At 41.0% G+C, this 19,469-nt stretch overlaps 2 protein-coding genes across 7 annotated transcripts in view; both read right to left on the minus strand.

The window, feature by feature from the left end:
• SLAIN1 (SLAIN motif family member 1) overlaps positions 1 to 5,779 on the minus strand; it is a 49,667-nt gene extending 43,888 nt beyond the window's left edge. The window contains exons 1-2 of one of the 2 annotated variants that reach the window (XM_061445240.1): positions 4,968 to 5,779; positions 1,655 to 1,794 (exon numbers count right to left, since the gene is read on the minus strand). In XM_061445240.1, coding sequence (XP_061301224.1) covers positions 1,655 to 1,794; positions 4,968 to 5,458 — 631 coding nt within the window. In that variant the 5' untranslated portion in view covers positions 5,459 to 5,779. The remainder of the gene's footprint in view (positions 1 to 1,654; positions 1,795 to 4,967) is intronic. The other variant, XM_061445241.1, reaches the window with a different exon arrangement.
• An 11,578-nt stretch (positions 5,780 to 17,357) lies between these two features.
• The window catches only part of SCEL (sciellin), a 61,944-nt gene continuing 59,832 nt past the window's right edge, over positions 17,358 to 19,469 (minus strand). The window contains exons 15-16 of one of the 5 annotated variants that reach the window (XM_061445246.1): positions 19,068 to 19,170; positions 17,358 to 18,041 (exon numbers count right to left, since the gene is read on the minus strand). In XM_061445246.1, the coding sequence (XP_061301230.1) occupies positions 18,025 to 18,041; positions 19,068 to 19,170 (120 nt within the window). In that variant the 3' untranslated portion in view covers positions 17,358 to 18,024. The remainder of the gene's footprint in view (positions 18,042 to 19,067; positions 19,171 to 19,469) is intronic. The other 4 variants (XM_061445245.1, XM_061445244.1, XM_061445243.1 and 1 more) reach the window with 4 other exon arrangements.

The raw sequence follows: 19,469 nt of genomic DNA on the forward strand, positions 1-19,469 counted from the left end.
CTATACCTAAGTGTACTTGCCCATCTGAGAGGCCCTTGAAAGGCCAAGACATCATCAAAGGTATGGCAGATATGACACAGGACTTGTGGAAAGTCTGTATCTGTCCTGAGTGGAAACCAGAGTAACCAAAGACATCTCAAATGGCACTGGATACCTATGTGGGGCAATCCAAACTAAGCTTCTACATGAAAGTCAGCTCCAGACTGCAAACACAGAATGGTATGGGCTGGATGGGACCTTAAGATCATTCAGTTCCAACACCCCTGCCATGGGCAGGGACACCTTCCACTAGACCAAGCTGCTCAAAGCCACATCCAACCTGGCCTTGAACACTTCCAGGGATGGGGCATTCACACAAGGATATCTTACACCACATAGACAACAGATGACTAGATGGGAGTTGAGTTTCAAGCACTCATTACTGATCTCAAGAGAGCCACTGACTTCATTTTGAGGACATCTCCTACACCTCATCACCTGAGCATCTCCCCTGATTCCTCTGACTCTATGGACTAAATTCCCACTTACTGCCAAGCATGGACAACAAGCTCACACTACAGAGCCTGAAGTCAAGTTTCTAAATCACAAGCCAAATTCCACCCTAAACCTAGGCTGGATGATTACCAACATAGGAACCACAGTTTAGCCCACCTAACTTAAGGCAAATGAGCTGAACTAAATATTGTTAGGACAATAATCACTGTACAATCTTTTATAGTTGATATAAAGACAGATGCCTGCAGAGGCTGATTCTGTTAAATACCCGATTTTGGATAATACTAATCCACAGCTACCCAGCTACTCATACCCTCCAAAGCACACAGGAACATGTTCAGTCTTTTAATGATGGCTGTAGTTAGATTATACAGCCATATGCTCATATTGTCATTAGCTTTATTCCTTTCTCCTGTCACCTATATAGTTCATTTGCTGCTTCTTTCTTAGTGAGTTATAAACCTTAACATCCTACCTTAACCACTTTCTTCAACAACACTCATTACAATCTTAATAGGACCCTGGGTGGTAAAAAAGTAAAAATAATGCTTGCTGATACTTATTTAGAACAAAATTCAGCACATCCAGCTATAATTCTACAAGTTCACTGGCACCAAACATCCATCAGATAGATCCCAGTCCTTGAGACTACTGAGAGCCTAACAAAGAAGTGCTAGCAGTCATTTTACAGCTCTTCTTGGTCTGTCCTATACTCAGCAAAGTCCTGATAATACATTAGATGTGGATAAATATGCCTCTAAAAATTTAGAGCACCATAATAATTTTGACTTTGCAAAAGAACAAAAGCATCATTTTTAAAATCTTGATAGAGATACCAACAGTAAAGTTTACATGAATGTTTTCTTGCCGGGAGGTTCACTATTTTAAGCAATGGATAAAAACTGCCAAGTTTAAAAGACACGAGTTATGCAGGGAAGAAAAGGATAACAAAGGAGAACACTTTAAAACATGCATGAGCAGAAAAAAAAACCAAACAATTGTTAGCATTTACGGGAGGAAGACTTGCATATATAGAAAAAAAATCTTGCATGTGTGCCATCTGTGGATCTTGCTAAATTGTGAAAAACACCAAACACGAGTGAAATACCAGACCAAAAATGGTAACTTACTAGTAAAGAAATTTAAAGAATAAGATTACCTTGTTCCAATCTGAAGCATAGGGAACGTTTTGCAGCCTCTATCTCAGGACTTGGATGATCCAGAACACGCCTGCACCACTGCAGGGGACTCAGTGATTTCTCTTGAGGAGTGAGAGTCTTGGTAGGCAAGACATACAACCTTAACCAAAATACACATAAGTATCAGGAAGATACATAATACTTCAAAGTTTACTTTTGTATTCCCACTTTCCTGCCTGTTAACAATGTGTAACAGTGCAGAGACCCGCAATATGATATCCAATAACAAAAGATTTCCAAAGTAGAAGAGTTTTCACTAGTTTGATTCCTTCCCCTCTGAAAAAGTGACAGCAAAATATGAACTCTACAGGTCTGGCACGTCAAAACAAAGTTCAAGTAGATTTCTCATAAAAATCTTCCATCTCATCTTTCTGAAAATCTAAACTTGTTTTCATTGTCTGAATTTCAGCACTGCCCAAAGTTCCAATGCACTAGGTGCTGTACATACACCAAAGGAGCTGTCAGTTTTCCCTTGCAGATTTGACTTTACTGGAGGTTAGATAATTTCAGTATTGGATTTCACATTTAAATCCCAATTTCACTGTTAACTATTCCCCTCTTTTACCTATAACGATTTAATCAACTTGTCAGAGTGTTGCTGATATTCACACACAGTATCTTGTCTCAGATGAATCAAATGTTGTGCAAATCAAGCTTTTAAAGATTAGAAAACATTTGCTGAGAAACAATGAAATCCAATTTTGATATTCAATTCCAGCAGGAAAATAAAAGGGAAAAAAGCTAGAGTATATGTGCTATTCTCAGACAATAGTAGGCGGCTAAGCAGATGCTCCAGCACATTAGGAAGCCAGGTATCAAATCAGGGAAATTCTTGAAGCTGGGCTCTGCGCTGCCGCTGCTGTCTTTGTAGATCAGTGGGCACAAGCAGATGCTGGTTCACCTGGGGGAGAGCAAGTCTCCCAGGAAGGAAACTATTCTTGGCTGCTGGAGACGGCTGGCAGCTCCCTGGCCTGACCACTTCGGATTACATCCATGAAGCTTCAGTGAGAGGAAGTTTTTTCAGGTACCAGGAAAACACAGGCTGCAAAGGAATCTGGCCTGCACACAGTGGAGCAAAAGGCAACACCTAAAAAACCCCAAGGGATTAGCTCCTCAGAGGAACACTAACAGGTAGCAGCCTTTCACTTTCAGGGTTTTGGCTCAACAGCTAGGCAAATCCCCGGAGAGCAACTGCTCTCCACTGTCTGATCAATGGGTTGGGTTTTTTTTTTTATCCCTTTGAAGTCAATCAGCACTCTCTATCCAGCTCACAAGGAATAAACATCCTTGCTGTGATTGCTATCTCTTTCAGAAATCCCAGCAGAGATCAACTATTGAATTTCTCCAAGGAGAGGACTCATTTCCCTCGACTTCCAGCAGTGCCTGGCTGCGTATTTAAAAAAAAAAAAAAAAATACTGAGAAAAAAGGAAACGAAAGAAAAAAAAAAGGCAAACCAGAAAAGCTTTCATCTTTCCTGTTAACCTGCAAAAGTATTTCAAAAGCTGAACAACTGAGTTCGTGTGAAAAGCTGAACAGCAAAAATAGGTTGGATTTATCTGGAACGATTCTAATTCTATGGGGTTTTGTAACTGCACAGATATTCAAGGACTAAAATTACTGATCAACAACTAGGATTGACTCATCGGCCTCTGGCTTTCCAGATCGCAGTTTGCTTTAAAGACTGACACTACAAACAAGCTCCAAGCAGCTAGCATCACACCGCTGACCTTTCATGGACAATGACAGAGATTTAGCCTTGAAATGAAAACGTTCAACAGCTAAAACAACTCACTCTTGGTGGAATAAACTGATTAAAAAAACCCTGCCATTAAATTCTTCTTGTGGACCCACAGTTGTGTGATATGAGGGTCAAGTTTTGCCCGACCCCACCCCTCAAGCATTTAGGATTGCTTCCAGAGGTTGAAAGGAATAGGAAATTGATGGAAATTATAGGAAATTGTTGGGAAAATAGGATATTGTACTAAGGCACACAAAATAACGACTTTCCACCAGCCTGAAATGTAAACAGGGAAAACATTTTGTTTAACAGGACAGGACCAAACAAGTTTGATATTTCTTAATGCAAAGGAAAGTTATGGGTTAGGGCTGATGTAAAATTTGGTTCGAGTCTGGATTTACAACCCCAGAACAGCCCTGTGCAGACTATGCACAATGAATCAACAATGGCACAAATTTCCATACTTGTTGATGATTCTCAAAAGCAATTTTCCAAAGCTGCAGCAAGGTATTATTTGTATTGTGAAGTACAGACCACGAGCATTCAAGAAATATTTATGCTATTTAGCTTAATTTTTAAATCCTTTCTCTTCTACTGAAAATAAGGATGCCAAATGCATCTCAGAAGCCTTACACTGTATTTTATTTCCAGATGACATGAATTTCAGCTTGATTTGAAAACTAACCACATAACCTGCCTTAAAGCTTCGACAGATCCTTAAAACAGTTCTTTAACTATAGCTTATCCATAATTTATAACTGACACTTTAGAATAACTGAGCACCAATTATGTTTAACATGGTTACACAGCCAACGATTTCCACAGCATTCCAGCAGTGTCCCTACAATGTTTGTCCATGTTGCTGACAAGTCTCGAGGCACCAGGTTTATTTTGTTCTCCAGTCTATAACTTCCCCCTCTATATAGTTTTCAAGAGAGCCCAATCATTCCTCTAGGTCGATTTTATTTTCCTTTTCATTCATTTGCCATTCATTTCTGCTTAATTCAATTTCCTAGCACCCAGCCGAGCCTTTTGGAGCCACATGGGCGTCTGAGATACACAACCAACCATTAGATCAATGTCTAAAAGACAAAAGCCCTCCCAAATCCCTGAAGACAGGAGACAACTGAGCAGATTTTAGGATGGGGAGGCAGCCACTGCTCTGATAAAGGCTTTCCCAGAATAATTCCTGTATTTTTCATTCCTTATGTAAACAGGAGGCTGAAACTAGGCTGAGATCTGAAATTATAGAAAAGCGATCTTCCTCGAAGTGGGGAACAAACACAGATCCCCTACCGAGAGCGAGACCGGGCGGCAAACGCCCAACCTGAACCTCATCACGGACACGGGCCCCTCCCGCGAGGGGGGTACCGCACTGATGACATGTTTTAGGGGGGAAAAAAGACAGATTTAAGTTTAAGCAGAAGGAGATCGGGTGGATTATCTGGGGGCTAACGCTAAGCGGAGCCTGGGGAGCGCCCGCGGGGACTCCGGCCGGGGTCCGAGGTGCGCAGGCGGGGCGCGCCGCATGTACCATGTATCCTCGTCCTGTCCGCAGCAGCTGTCCTCCAGCTCCAGCACCGCCACCTCGTCCAGCACCGTGGTGGCGGCCACCGCCGCCGACCCCGGACCACCGCCAGTGTCCTGTCCCCCGCCGCCGGCCGCGGGCAGGCCGAGCGTGGGCTTGAAATAGGCGAGCGGCTCCGGCGGGCCCAGCACGGCGGCGCACAGCAGGGTGGGCACCGGCCCGGGCAGGCACGGCGCAGCCCCGCCGCCCGCCGCCGAGGGAGGACTGGCAGGGCGCAGCCCGCCGGGGGCCCGCAGCAGGTGCGGGCTAGGCGGGCCGGTGGCGACCGCGACTGCGGCGGCGGCGGCAGCGCGGCTGCGGAGCTGCTCGTTTTGCTTCTCCAGCTTCCGCACCAGCTCCTGCAGCTTCTTCACCTCCAGCTCGGCGCTGACGGCGGATCCCGCGCCGCTCCCTTTCACCTCCGCCATCATCGCCGGCTTCAGCAAGGCAGCCTCCATCCTGCCGCCGGCACCACCGCTACCGGCACCTGCTCCGCCGCGCCGCCGGAGGGCAGCTCCCGGCCCCTGCGGGCGGCGGGAGCGCCTGGAGTCGCCGCGCTGGGGGCCCTGCCCGGCGCTGTGCTGCCCTATCCGACCCGACCCACTCCGCTCCGCTGCAGCTCCTGCGCCTGCCGTCAGTGGCGGCGAGGACGCGGGTGGGATCCCCTCATCCCCTCCCACTCGGGCAGCCCGAGCGCCGCGCACACGCACGCGGCGGGAACAAAGAGGCGCCCGGCTCCCTCTCCATCGGCCCGGGGGAAGGACGGCGGGGCCGCCTCCCTAGGGAGCTCCGCGGGCACCCCCGGGACCGGCTCAACCCCCGTCATTAAACAAAGGTGCCGTCCCCGGACCCCGCCTGCGCGCTGGAGCTGGCCCAGGGAGCTGCTCCTCCCGTGAGCCGCGTAATTAGAGCCTGGTGGTGCCAGGGTTGTGATTATGCAGATTGGAAGTGTGATGGGAATGGGAATCACAAATAGAGGCTTTGTTGGGCTTGAAAGGAACGAATTCGGCCAAAAGCAGACGTTCAGGGGCTTGAAACGTACTGATTCTAGGAGTTTTGATTCTTAGCGGGGAAAGCAATGTATTTTTGAAGCTGGTGAAGCCAGGACTGAGCCAAGCACAGCAGAAAACTACGCGATTATTTATGTGTATGAGGAATTTTTTTACAAGGATGTGTAGTGATGGGACAAGGGGGCATGGCTTTAAACTGGAAGAGGGGAAATTTAGATTAGGTGTTAGGAAGAAATTCTTCACTGTAATGGTGTCAAAACACTGGAACAGGTTGCCCAGAGAAGTTGTGGATGCCCCATACCTGCTGGTGTTCAAGGTGAGGTTGGATGGGGCAACCTAGTCTAGTGAAAGGTGTTCCTGCCCATGGGAGGGGGATTGGAACTAGATGATCTTCTGACACAAACCATTCTGATTCCATGACCTGTGAGATGCCCTCATACTGAAATTTGTCACATAGTCCAGGTACACGGATGGGTTTGTCATGTTCCAAGTCTTTGGGAGGGAGAAGAATGACCTTCCCTCATGCTAGTGTTTTTACACTGTCCTTCATTTCTCAGTATTCAGAAGCCATTGTTTATGTCCCTTCCTCTCACCCAGCAGGTGAGGAAAGATTCAGTGTTGCCCGAGGCAGTTCAGCCATCACACAACCCTTGCTGGGTTCATTTCCCCTAGCTACAGCTACAGGCCACAACCTGTTTAAGTTACTGTCCTGAAGCCTCCTAATGCTCTGATATAAAATAGGGAAAAAATCTCCATGAGGCATGTAAGCTGCTCAGCCAACCACCACCCACTAATAATAGCTATCAGTTTGTTGCTGCCCAGTTCACGAGCATCAGCTTTAGGCAGAGTAGTAGAAACAACAGCCACCACTGCCTTCACTGTGCTTCGTCATTGTCTCAGGTTTCTGGTGTAAGGAGGAACAAACACGAATTCTCTCTTTGGAGTATAAATCAACTTTGAAGTCATCCAGCTTGTCACAGTTTTCTGTCTTGTTTATAGTTTGGAACCTTTCTTCTGCACATGCACAGGATGATGACACTGTTGTTTGTCAGTCTTTTAAGTGTTCTCACATTGCAAATAATAATAACTGGTACTACAGGAATGACTGGAAAGGAAGATTGAGCAGGGCACAGAGTGCTGACTTCCAGATAATGCAACTTCTGTCACTGAAGAGATTAAGCACATCCAGCAGTGTACTACAGTATCAACCAAATAGTGCTTAATCCAGAGGTTTTGTTGCATCTCCTCTGTCCGTTTGGAAGAAAGGAATAGAAAAATGTTGAGAATATAAAAACCGTCTGGCCCCACATGCTGGATTTGGCTGGGTTAATTTTCTTCATAGTAGCCGGTATGTAACTATTGTGTATTAGTGCTGGAAACCTGATAACACAGTAATGTTATAGTTACTGCTGAGCAGTGCTTACACAGAGTCAAGGTATTTTCTGCTCCTCACTCCACCCCACCAGAGAGTAGGGTAGGGGTGCACAAGAAGTTGGGAGGGGACACAGCCAGGACAGCTGACCCCAACTGACCAACAGGATATTCCATACCATAGAGCGTTATGCTCAGCATGTAAAGCTGGGGGAAGAAGAAGGATGTGAGGGACGTTTGGAGCAATGGCGTTTGTCTTCCCAAGCAACCATTATGCATGATGGACCCCTGCTTTCCTGGAGATGGCTGAACACCTGCCTGCCCATGGGAAGTGGTTCTTTGTTTTGCTGTGGTGGTGTGTATGGTGTTTGTTTTCCCCATTAAACTGACTTTATCTCAATCCACAGGTTTTCATACTTTTACTCTTCTGATTCTCTCCCCCATTCCAATATATGAGCAAGCAGCTCTGTGGGCTTTGTTGCCAGATGGGGTTAAACCACGATACCTCAATTCTACTGTGTGTCATCAGAGTGAGTAACATAATCTGTTTTCACTACTACAGATAGTTGTAATCTTTATTCCCATAAGTGAAAGTAAGAATTGAGTTTGTACATCTTTAGCCCCAGGCAAAAGTGGGCTGTTATCATTAATAGTGATACTCGCCTTAATTCTTAGAAATGCATAAACTAATCCAGTAAGATTGTAAAGGGATACAAATTATAAGCAGCACATGTAATAATAAGCTTATTAGACATCAGTAATATACAATGAAAAAAAAAAGCCAAGAAGAAGTTTATGACAATATCAGTGCTGCATGTTGCAAGGAGGCGGAGGAAATACTCAAAAGAAATTCAAAATGGAGGAATTACTTTTTCTCTTTGAACCAGGCAAGCAGAGTTATTTCGTGGGCAAACAAAAAAAAAACAACAAAAAAACAACAACAAAAAAAAAACAAAAAACAAAAAAAAACAAGCAAACCAAGAAATGGGTATCATCTGATTTTTTTCAATTGCCAGAATGGTGTGGTCAGGATATTGCATGGTTAAAAAAAAACTAGTGCAGACACCAGTTTGAAGAAACACAAATTATTCTCCTCCCAATGCTGACATTATTAATGAATTGTTAATGAGCTCTATTCAGTATCCCAACACTGCCTGATGAGTTGGATCAACCCAGAACTTCATAAGCTCTTTACAAACCACAGCAAAGGCTTGATGGTTCAATTTATTTTTTTAAGGCATTGATAAAATCTGTTTAACACCAACCCCAAACATCCTAATGTGCCCATGAAACCTGTTATTCCTGGACCGGAGAAATTAGTAGATCTTTACTGGTTTAAGCCATATACAGGATGCTACTTACATGATATGTATTAGTAGAAATTTCTGAATCAGTATAGTTACTAATAGGCTCCCAATGCAGAGAACAAAGAAGCAGGAAGTCTACAAATCCCATCTGCTCTTCTCTGATAATAAGCCTGTTGCTTTATGCTGCAATAGCTGCAGGCTGGACCTGCCTTTCAGGCAAGCCAGTAAAGAATTAATTGCAATAATCCAGTCTGGGCTGTACAAAAGATGGGTTACAATAAGGTCAGAGCATGGACGGTAAACTCAAGTCTGGTGAGATTATTTTAAAGCGCAGTGCCAGTCTGAAAAATGACTGTGAATGTAGTTTTATAAAAATAGAGCCACTACCGTGCCAGCAGAAGTTCATCTAATACAGTATGCTATCTTTAACAAAGGCTGATAGTAGCTTCATAAGGAAAATATATGAGAAACAAGAAAAATATTGGGGATTTTCTCCAGCTTTCTGAAGTTCACGAACTGGGACATCTGGGCCATTTATTTTTGATAGCCACCAATGTGTAATAATACTGCGTTTGCCGAGCCCCATTTTTAAACCATTTAAACATTGGGACTCTACAAAACCCTGTGGCAATTAGTGCTACGATTTAATTATGTATTGTAAGAAAAACTGCTTCCTATTATCTATTTTAAATCTGCTGCCTAGTAATTTAATTGGGTGTCCCTTCATTCTGGTTTTCTGGGAAAGACAGAATGATTAATCATTCTCTATTCAGCTTCTCTTTGTCATTCATGACTATATAAAACTCCTTTACTTCTCTTCCAGGCTGACAAGCCCTAATTCATATAACCTTGCCCCCAAGGAAGTTGGGCTGAACCTCCCATTGTTTCCTATCTCCCTCCATAATGAAACCTGAATTTTCTGACTCATTGTTTCCTTTCTGTTAATACTCCATATTGTCATAACTTAGGGAAAGACTGTGTCAAAAAATTCTTGTAAATCCAAATATACTCAGATAAAGAAAACAGCGTAACCCCAATCTTACTGGTTCCTTCCAAAACATTCATATATTCATGAGCATACCTTGCTTTAAAAAAGCTGTGTGGACTGTCCTCCAACATATGCTACCTATCCAGATGCCTCTGTATTCTGTTATGTATTATAATTTGTACAAATTGGCCTGATTGATAGAAAATCAGACTAACTGAAACGTAGCTCCCCAGAGCAGCTTTCATGTTTTTCAAAACTGATGTCCCAGCTGATGTTTCCAGTTTGTTTGGCGCCAAGCCTGCTTTGAGCGATAGGGTAGATCTCTGTGAGAAGTTCAACAATGTCACATGTGAGCTGCTGTAGGGTTTTTGCATAGATACTACCAGGTCCTAGCAATTTGTTTTTCCTAAATTTATAAATTTGCTCTGAAATATTTGAGCAATTAAACATTTTCCTGGAGTTACAGCAAGGATTTTTCATTCTCCATGTCTCTTGCAAACATTTTGACTTCCTAGCTGTTGCTAATTTCCTGTTAATTGACTTTTTCTTTTTCATATAGTTTCTTGTTTTAAACTACCATTATTCCTTCTGACTTTTTCCTTATTGAATTAATATTAAATTGAAGTACATTGTAATCACCATTAGGATGGATTTTTCTATAAGATCGAATCCAAAATTGTGTCATTTTCAGTAAGTCCCAGTTGCTCCAGAAAATCAGCATTTATGGTATCCAAAGATATTGCCCATGCGTTAAGATTAGGGTCTGCTAGTTTGTAGATCAATCTAGGCATAACTATCCTTGGCAGCTCTAATCCAATGCATTTTTATTTTATTTTGACTCATCAATTCTGTATCAAATAACTCTGGCTTTCAAATGCATTAATCCTTTCCCTTCCTTATAGACAGAAAGCATCAACCTGAATCTTACAAATCAGGATGGCCTGTTTCATTCTAGTGAGTCTTCATCAAGAGCAAAGACTAATTATGATTTAAAAGAAGCTTAAGCATTTGCATTGCCTCCAGTATACTCCAGTATACGAGTATACTGGAGAGTATAATTTGGTTCACAGAAGCTTACTGCTGATGAATAAGAAGGAGAAGGTGGAGGGGGAGATGTGAAGTTCAAGGTTGTTAATAAATGACCTGTTAATGTTAGAGTAAAGTTTTTGAAATAGCAGCTTCTCTCCAGGAGGCTAAAAATCCATGGCACACATTTTGCCAGGAATCCAGATTTCAGCTTGATTTGTCTCCAGGGAACAGTGGCAGTTGATACAGGAAAAATGCCTTATTTCGTGCCGACATGATTATACTGGAGAGTTCAACAAATTCTGATCTTTTTCTTTCCTTTTTTTTTTTTTTCATCTTCTATCTGCATGTGCTTGGAGAAGCAGGTTCAGGAAATTCAGCAGCTTTGCAACATAGTGGGAAAAAATTGCTATTGTTACTATCCAAATTACTATCCATTTGCAATCCATCGTACAGATAACTAAGTGATTTTTATTGTTTGCAAAATTTTAGTAAGTACAGGCCAAGGCTGAATGCCTTATGGTAATGTAAAATGGTTTAGAAGTTACCATGTAAAAAAAATTAATAGCCAGATTCTTAGCACTGGTTATGTGAGATATTTAGTGAAAAAATAAATATTACAACCCCCCCCTCGGTCCAGCAGTAAATGTGTTTTTTGTGAAGGCGCATCTGAGCAGTACTGCTACCATGTCGAAAAAGCATGTGTCCTGGGTTCAGCAGTAGCAGTCATGTTTCTCCTTCTTGGTAGCTGGTGCAGTGCTGTGTTTTGACTTTCGGCCTGAGAACAGAGCCGATAACAATGATGTTTTGGTTTGGCCAAGGACTTTGTGAGCCTCATGCTCTGCCAGGGAGGAGGGGAAGCCGGGAGGAAGCAGAGACAGGACACCTGACCCAAACTGACCAAAGAGGTATTCCATACCACAGCACGTCATGCCCAGGATGTAACTGGGAGTTAGCCGGAAGGGCTGGGAGTCTGCAGGGTTGGAGGAGGTATCAGTGGGTGCTTGGTCGGGCTGGGGGGGGCAAGTTATTGGTTGGCTGGTGGTGAGGTGTTGTATTCTCTTCCCTTGTTATTTCCTTTATCATTATTATCATTGGTGGTAGCAGTAGTGATTTGTGTTATACCTTAGTTATTAAACTGTTCTTATCTCAACCTGTGGGGGTTGCTTCTTTTCGACTCTCCCTCCAGGAGTAGGGGGAGGGCAAGAAGGGGGGAAGTGAGTGAATGAGTTGTCTGGTTCGGTTTAAACCACGACAGCATGGAAAGTTTGCAGTTTCTTGGATGGTTTTTCTTGTGTCAAAGTGGTTGTGCTAAATTTCCAGATAGGGAATGATTTAAAAAAATAAGTACCTGAACTTTTATCCAAGTTCAGTTTGATCAAACAAAACTCTTTGCTGAATATCCAGAAATGTCCATGTAATTTATTTTTATGATTTGTTTTTCCCATCATAGGATCTAAAAATTAACCTATTATTCAAAAGCCTATCCTTGCACAATCACACTCAGTCACACACTCAATCAGAAAAGATCCAATAAGTGCCAAAGATACCTAGAAAGGAATTTAGGTACCGTTAGAAAGCCTAAATCTAAACTTGTCTTCCAGACCCTCTCTTCCATATACTATGTAATGTGCAAAAGACTTGAAATCTTTCCTGCCGCAGATCATGAGATCAGCATAAAAACCTTTGCCATTCCTCCTGCCATGCGAGGTCTCCTGGGTGCAGGTAGTGATGGATCTATAAGTTTTTCCATCCCTGGGTCCCTTTTGTTCAATGGCAGACACACCTCTAAGGCTGGGGGAGAGCTGCTTTATAATCAGCCATTTCTGGGACAATCTGTAAGTAGAAGAAATGTGGTGCAGCAAAGGCATTTATTGAGTACACTCTCTAGATTGATGAAGGGTGTATGAATTGTGGTATTACTAAATATTCTTCTTATCTAGATCTTTTCCTTGCGTTCCAGTTTCGTTATGGGAAGCAATGTCCCTGCTCTCTCCGCTCCCCTGTTTCATGTATGTTCCTACTGAGAAGATCCTGATTCTGAATTAGAAGGAGGGGAAGTTTTTAAAGAGTTGTGGTGATCTCTGAGTAAAAATTAGAAATCAGAGTTCTTGATGCATGTTCTCTTCTCTGACTGAGTATAGCGGATGTCTCACACTAGATGAGAAGAGGCAGAAAAAATACCGCTTTCTTCCTTGCTTTCCTCCTTTAGCTTTCCACAGATGTCATTCATGTCAAAACTGGTACGCTTGCTCCCACAGAGAAGTTTGTGGTAAGAAAACTGGAATTTTGCTACAAAAGGCTTTTCTGTTTCTTCTACTTATATATTACTTTGGTAAATTTATAAAAGCAATGCTCAAATGCATTATCAATTATATAAACAGATAAGACCAATGTTCAGATGCATTGTCATACAATTCTATAGATTTTCCAAAGAATAGTATTTTTAATGCAATCAAAATGCTACAAGTATGGTAAGTTGGGTTCTCATTCTTAATTCCGAGATTCGAACTACGTATGGAGATAATATAATTCAAAGCTCCAGGAGTGGAAACTCCCTAGAGGAGCTAGAAGATATGAAAGTAGACCAACATTTTCTGGCATATTCGTCTTACAGTTAAGTCTGGCTATCGATTTCAATGTCACCATTGTTTACGGCCACACTATTACATTTTAAATTCCTATCCCCAGTTTTCAAAATCACTGATTCTACTTGTCCTTAATCGGCTTCTTTGCATAATGTTTTCATCTTCTTAATCATTTCTCCTTTTTCTGCTTCTTTTGGGTATTTTGACATGTGAACACTATTTCCACACCCACTCCCCTCCCCCATTTGGAAAAATGGCTTGGATGCCAGAAAAAGATTGGCTTTTCTTTCCAGAAGTGATTGTTTCTTTTTCCTCTATTTTCCTTTTTTTTTTTTTTTTAATGTTGTTTTCCTGAGTAGGTAGTTTTAAAATGTTGGCTGCACATTGCTCTCACCACAATAGCTGTCTAAGCTTCCTAAACAGATGTCTGATGACTGCACAGCAATGCCAAGTCTCAGACAAGTGCTTTTGGCATGATCATGCTCATATATTGACTCTAACAGGACAAAACCAACCAATTTTAAGTCTTGGCACAGGCTGAGAGATTATAGCTGTCAATTTATAACTGACACAGTTATAAAAACTCCATGAAGAATAATATGTTTACAAATAGCTTGCTTGGAATGGGAGTGAAATCTGATTTTTTCTTGAGCCATTTACACAGGTGCAGCAGTACCACCCAGAGGCCACTGCTGTGCTGGGTGCTGCACAAACAAGGAGTTTGTTCCTGTCCAAAAGAGCTCAGATACTGGAAAGGCAAATAAGATAGTAAAGCTTAGAAGTGATCATATGAAAACATTTCTAGTAATCTCGGATGAAAACCCCAAAACTTCCACTCTCTCAGCATCCTACACCATCTAAATCTGAGTGCAGACAACTCCTCTAACGTTGCTAGAAAGGAGCACAACATTAACAGAGATAAACAGAGGATCATTCAGACTGCTTTTAATTATGAATTAGGCTACTTAGATGAGATGGAGAAATTCCAGGATCTGGTCTCTGCTCTCAGGACTGTCTCTACATTTTCTGTTCAGCAGTGATTCCTGAGGGGTCAGTAGGCACCTAGTGATTGTGTACGCAATGCAGCTATCCTGCAGGCCATGGGCCATAAGGATCCACCCTCTACCCATATCAGGGAACATGGCAACAACACCTGGTTTATTCCATACACTAGCCTGTTCCACTGTGTTACATGACTTGGTTAAAATAGAGGTAAGATGGGGGAGAAATAGAACTTGACCCTCCCACTTTCTGGGCCAGTGATCTGCTCAAAGAGGAGAACAGCACCCCCCTGATTTTAAAAAGCAGTAATTATCAGGAGATTTTTGTGGAGGTTGGATCTCAGCACAGTGTGCCAAACACGTTTTGAGAATATCTGCAGGCTATTCTCCCTGAAATGCAAGGTATGTTTCTAAGTCCCAGTTTTACTGATGCAGGAGATGAGAGCTGCATTGCTTAAATCAGGCAAAACAGAAAACAGGACAGTAGGCCTTTGAAGTAAAAGAAGGAAAAATGGGTTTAAGACCTCAGTGTTTCTGCATCCGTTAAGAAGCTAAACAGCTATTTTGGTCAACAGTTTCAGACTTGGGCACTACCTGAGTATCAAAACTACCTGAGTATTAAGTGTCTTTATCCTTTGTCTTTATGGAATGAAGGATGTCTCTACTGTTACACTGCTTGAAGAAAAATGAGGTGGTTTGGTGCAGCAGATGGAAAAAAAGGAAGCTACATTTCTCCCTTGCAGTTTGACACCAACCTGACTGGAAGTTAAAAACACCTCTCAGTGTAACAGAGTAGCTACAATGAGCAACATGCAAGTATGATCAGAAAGCAAAACCAACCAGGAAAGTGGATACTTTTCATCCTAAACAACAGGATTATGTTAAAGTGTCAAGGAAAGCAACTGGAGTAGCAGAGTTCTGAGTAAGTAAACTGAACGCATGAAACAACCCCAACACAACACACATCTCCATAGCAAGGAGTGGGGAATAGAGCTGACCTCTGGATAAAAGCAAGGCCTCTTTGATGCTGACCAGCTCTTTACAAGCATAGCTAAGGGGGCTCTACAAAGTAACAAAGAACATGTCTTGTCAAACTCAGAGAGATGCTTAAGAGGAAAAGGATGTAAGTATCAGTAGCTTTGAAGTAATCTACATATTTAAATACATCAATATATATTACATGCATTATTTCACTCCTTTCCTCTTATTGCTTGATTCTGCCCCCTGTAGAGCTATGCCCCAGCTTCATAAGATAAAGTATCCATTACACACTGAAAAAATGGGCCTGATGAATCAAAACCCCCACATAATTTAGTACATCATCTCTCAATAGAGCTTTTCAGTCTAATTTAATGCATTATTGAAGATAACACGTTCATTAAAACAGCTGCCAGCAAACTGTTCATTTGGATTGTTTCATGGAAGCACTAGTCAAAGAGAAATAAAACACCACATGCTAATGATATGCAAAAAGGAAAAAAAACAATTCAGTTTTGATACATTGGTATTGAGATGTTAATATGATTTTTTTTAATGACTACTGCCATGCTGGCTTTTATATGGTAAATATGAAGCATCACAAACCCGGTGTTTCTTTTCAGCAAACTTACAACATATAATAAAAAATAACAAAAAACCACATGGCAAAATTACCAGGGTTGTTCAGCAAGTATGAATTAACAAGCATGGAATTATTATTTATTGTTTCTTATTGCAGCTTCTCTCTCTGTAAGCATTTAAGTAGCAGATTTTTGGATACAGACTTTGCTCCTGGTCTCTAATGGAATGAACTGAAATCTCTAATCCTCTCAAATGCTAGGAAGTCCTGGATTCTAATGATCTGGCTCAAATGAACATCTAACATCTTTCACTGTAACAGCCTTAGCAATAAATATTGGCCTCTGAACAAGGCCAAATCTCTGACCCCAACATTAAAATTTCACCACTACTTTTCTCCACCTGTTTTGCAAGTCTCATTGTTTCCTGGTGAAGCACAGGGTAATAACAAGTATAGTTTAATTAGAATATGCCATCAGCAAGAGACACACCAGAAAAAAAATTTCTATAACAGGTTTATTAAAGCTACTGCCATTAATTAATAAGAAATTTTAATAAAATTAACAAAACAAACTATCTACTGTTTCATGGGTCCTTTACGTATCAGTCTGAACATCCTTCAAGCCAGGCAAGACAGATTACATCATTATTCAGCTGCAGACCCAATTGTATAAATTACACAGACATCCATACCTCCTGTCTCCACTACTGAATGTGCAGATGAGGAGAGAAATTTTGTCTGGGGCAGCCATTCAGCAGACTAATATTAATCTATGGCTTTGGCACTTTTTGCCCTTCTAAGCTTTTGCTAAGGTCCAGCAGCCTCCGAGCGCTCTAGGTCTGTAATGGTCATATCCAGTAAGTCCTTTTAAGTTGAGATGTAGGTGGTGAAAGTCAGTTCTGAATAACCATGATCTGGAACATCTCATGGCAGAGACTAGTAGTTGACACCTTTGTTTGTCTAGCAAATGACTGAATTATTTATTATTTTAAACAAATAGGCAGGTAATTATTGAGTGTTGCAGAAACATTATAACAAAGGATGAGCTCTTTTTCCAGTTTCTATACCTTAACGAACATATTCTCTTCAAAAGGAAAAAACCCAGTGCTTTCACTGTAGTCTCAAAGGAAGGAGTTTATCTGGCCTAATGTAAATGTCTAGAAATTTGAGCTATTCACTCCAGGTTCCGTTGCAAACCATGGAAAGTAAAACATACATTCAGAGCATGGTTAACATCATGGTATACTAGATGTTTGCAATCTGACCAATTGAATCACTTCCTAAAAATGTCTACTTCTCTATATGAGTATAAAGACAGAATAGAACAAGTAACTTCAATGTCTGCAGTATAGATGTTTAAATTTAAGTGAGATGAATCCATCCAAGGTGTTTAGGTATTGCGCTTAATAAGGTAGGAAAGATAAATACAACATAGTGGCATGCAAAGTATGTATTTCATAATTTCATGGCAGCTACTGAGTGTGCACTTCTTAAAAAAAAAAAAAAAAAGGGTATACAATAGTTACCAGAATTACACACAGGGGGGTGGGATACTTCTAATTGAAACCCTCTAGCATTTTTTGTCTGGAATTCCTCTCCAGTAACAGAGATGCATTTTCCAAAGATGATTCGTTCCATTGTAAAGTTATCATTTAAGTTAGTTGGGAATAATCTTCCTCTGCAGACTGATGTCTCTCCTGAAAGGCACAGAGTGAACCCACCTCACTCTGTGTTAAAACAGTAGTTTAAACTGAATAGCTGACTTCTAAATGATTAATCTTTGATGGGATTAATCCTATACATGCTATATAAAGGTAACAGGTCTTTGAGGAGATGTGTTTTCAGTAAAAAGAATACAGCCCCTTCAAAACGTATGTGTAGGTATATCCTGCCATTCAGAAAATTTTAATAAATTATTATTAGTTTTCCATGTAGTTTCACAAATCTGATAAATATATTGAACAGTATCTTGTTTTGCTTCCTGGAATGTATGTATTAAAAAAACCACCTAAATTCTCAAGCACTTGATTCCTTTGGGAACCATGCAGTGGGACTGCATTTAAAGTATTTGTTCCTAGCAGTAAAAAATAATCATTTTCCATAGTGGTTTGAATTAACAGGGCAATACACTTAACTAAACACTAGTGGAACTTCTTTATCACGCTGTATGTCAAATTAGTAAATCCACTTTTCTGCAAAAGAGAAAAGATTGATCAGAAATGCCAGCAAATCAGTATTCTCTAAGTGTCACACGAGGAAACTTTTAGATCAATTCATTTATTTTTTATTTATAAAATCTACTGAAGTCCCACCTTGTCATTTCTGAAATGGGGTATGTCACTTTAAAATGCTTAACATGCAGATACTTGGTCTGTCTGTCTACAGTTTAATAACTGTCAAAATGCCTTATTAATTTTATAATTGAATAAATTGCAAAATTCACTCTTCCCATCAAATTTTGCAATGACATAGTAACACAAAGTATTTTAACAAAACAAATTAATATAATTTTAGTTAGTACGATCATATCTCAGAAGTACATTGGTGAACACCACCTTATCGAACATTTCATCTACATTTTCATTTGTCTTTATTTGGTACAGAGGTACTGATTTTTAGTGTTATGAATTAATAAATGCCATGAACAGAGAAGACTTAAAAGCTAGCAACTTCTAGAATAATTCATAAAACAAAAGCTTCATTCTTCAGTGCCTTGCACATTTGTTTACTCACTATGCTCCTCACAAAAGTAAGAATGGTCCTCACAGTAGATTATTTTCATTATGATTTAATAGATTTTGTATCTTCTCTTTGTTGTTCACAATGACTACATTAGGTGAAAATACCTCTGAACCCTGGTTTATTTGTTTCAGTAGAACAATCTGGTTCTCAGGTGGCCTTGCAATTTATTCTTGTCACTTCCTGGGTAAGATGCCATTGACTCACTGCAGGTGTCTCCATTGACAGCAGAGGCAGGACTCTACAGATTTCAATGAGACCTTAAGAGATCTTCCTCACAAGTACCGAATAACTATTATGTCTAGATCCTGGGGTTGGATATCATCCTAACTCAGTCTTACTGAATGAAATACTTTGAAAAGGTTTAAGTGAACAGAAATGAGCAAAAGCAACAGTTGTGTGGTAATATATTGAAGTTATTTGAATGAATTTCTCTACACTCTTGTTCTATGTTCAGTATAATGCATCTTGCATCTTACCTTTAACTTTGGAATAGCAAGGCTCACAATGCACAGTTTGTCTGTAAATCCAAATGCTGTCTCCTGCTCTCAGATCTTCCAGTGGTCTTTTACATACTTCACACTTTGACACACAAGTAAAAGTAACAAGAAAAATTAAAATGAAACCTTCTCTAATATTTGTTCCCTGGATGCTATCTTTTAGGAAGTAAGCAACCACAGACCAGAATAAGGGTTATGAGTACTGCATTATCAGCTAATCTGAACTCTGAAAGAGCAGTTTTAACAGTCAATTATACATCTGAATATCTCACCTTTAGACATCTAAAAATCAGAAACCTAAGTCTCAACTGGTTCCCTAGGTTCTCATTATACTCACCAACTCATTCCTTCCCCCAGACATTTCCACGTATACTCTTTCTG

Source organism: Pezoporus flaviventris, unplaced genomic scaffold, assembly GCF_033815535.1.
Source record: "Pezoporus flaviventris isolate CSIRO_AGI_PZ_B2104156 unplaced genomic scaffold, CSIRO_AGI_Pfla_v1 ptg000003l, whole genome shotgun sequence".
Lineage (NCBI taxonomy): Eukaryota > Metazoa > Chordata > Aves > Psittaciformes > Psittacidae > Pezoporus > Pezoporus flaviventris.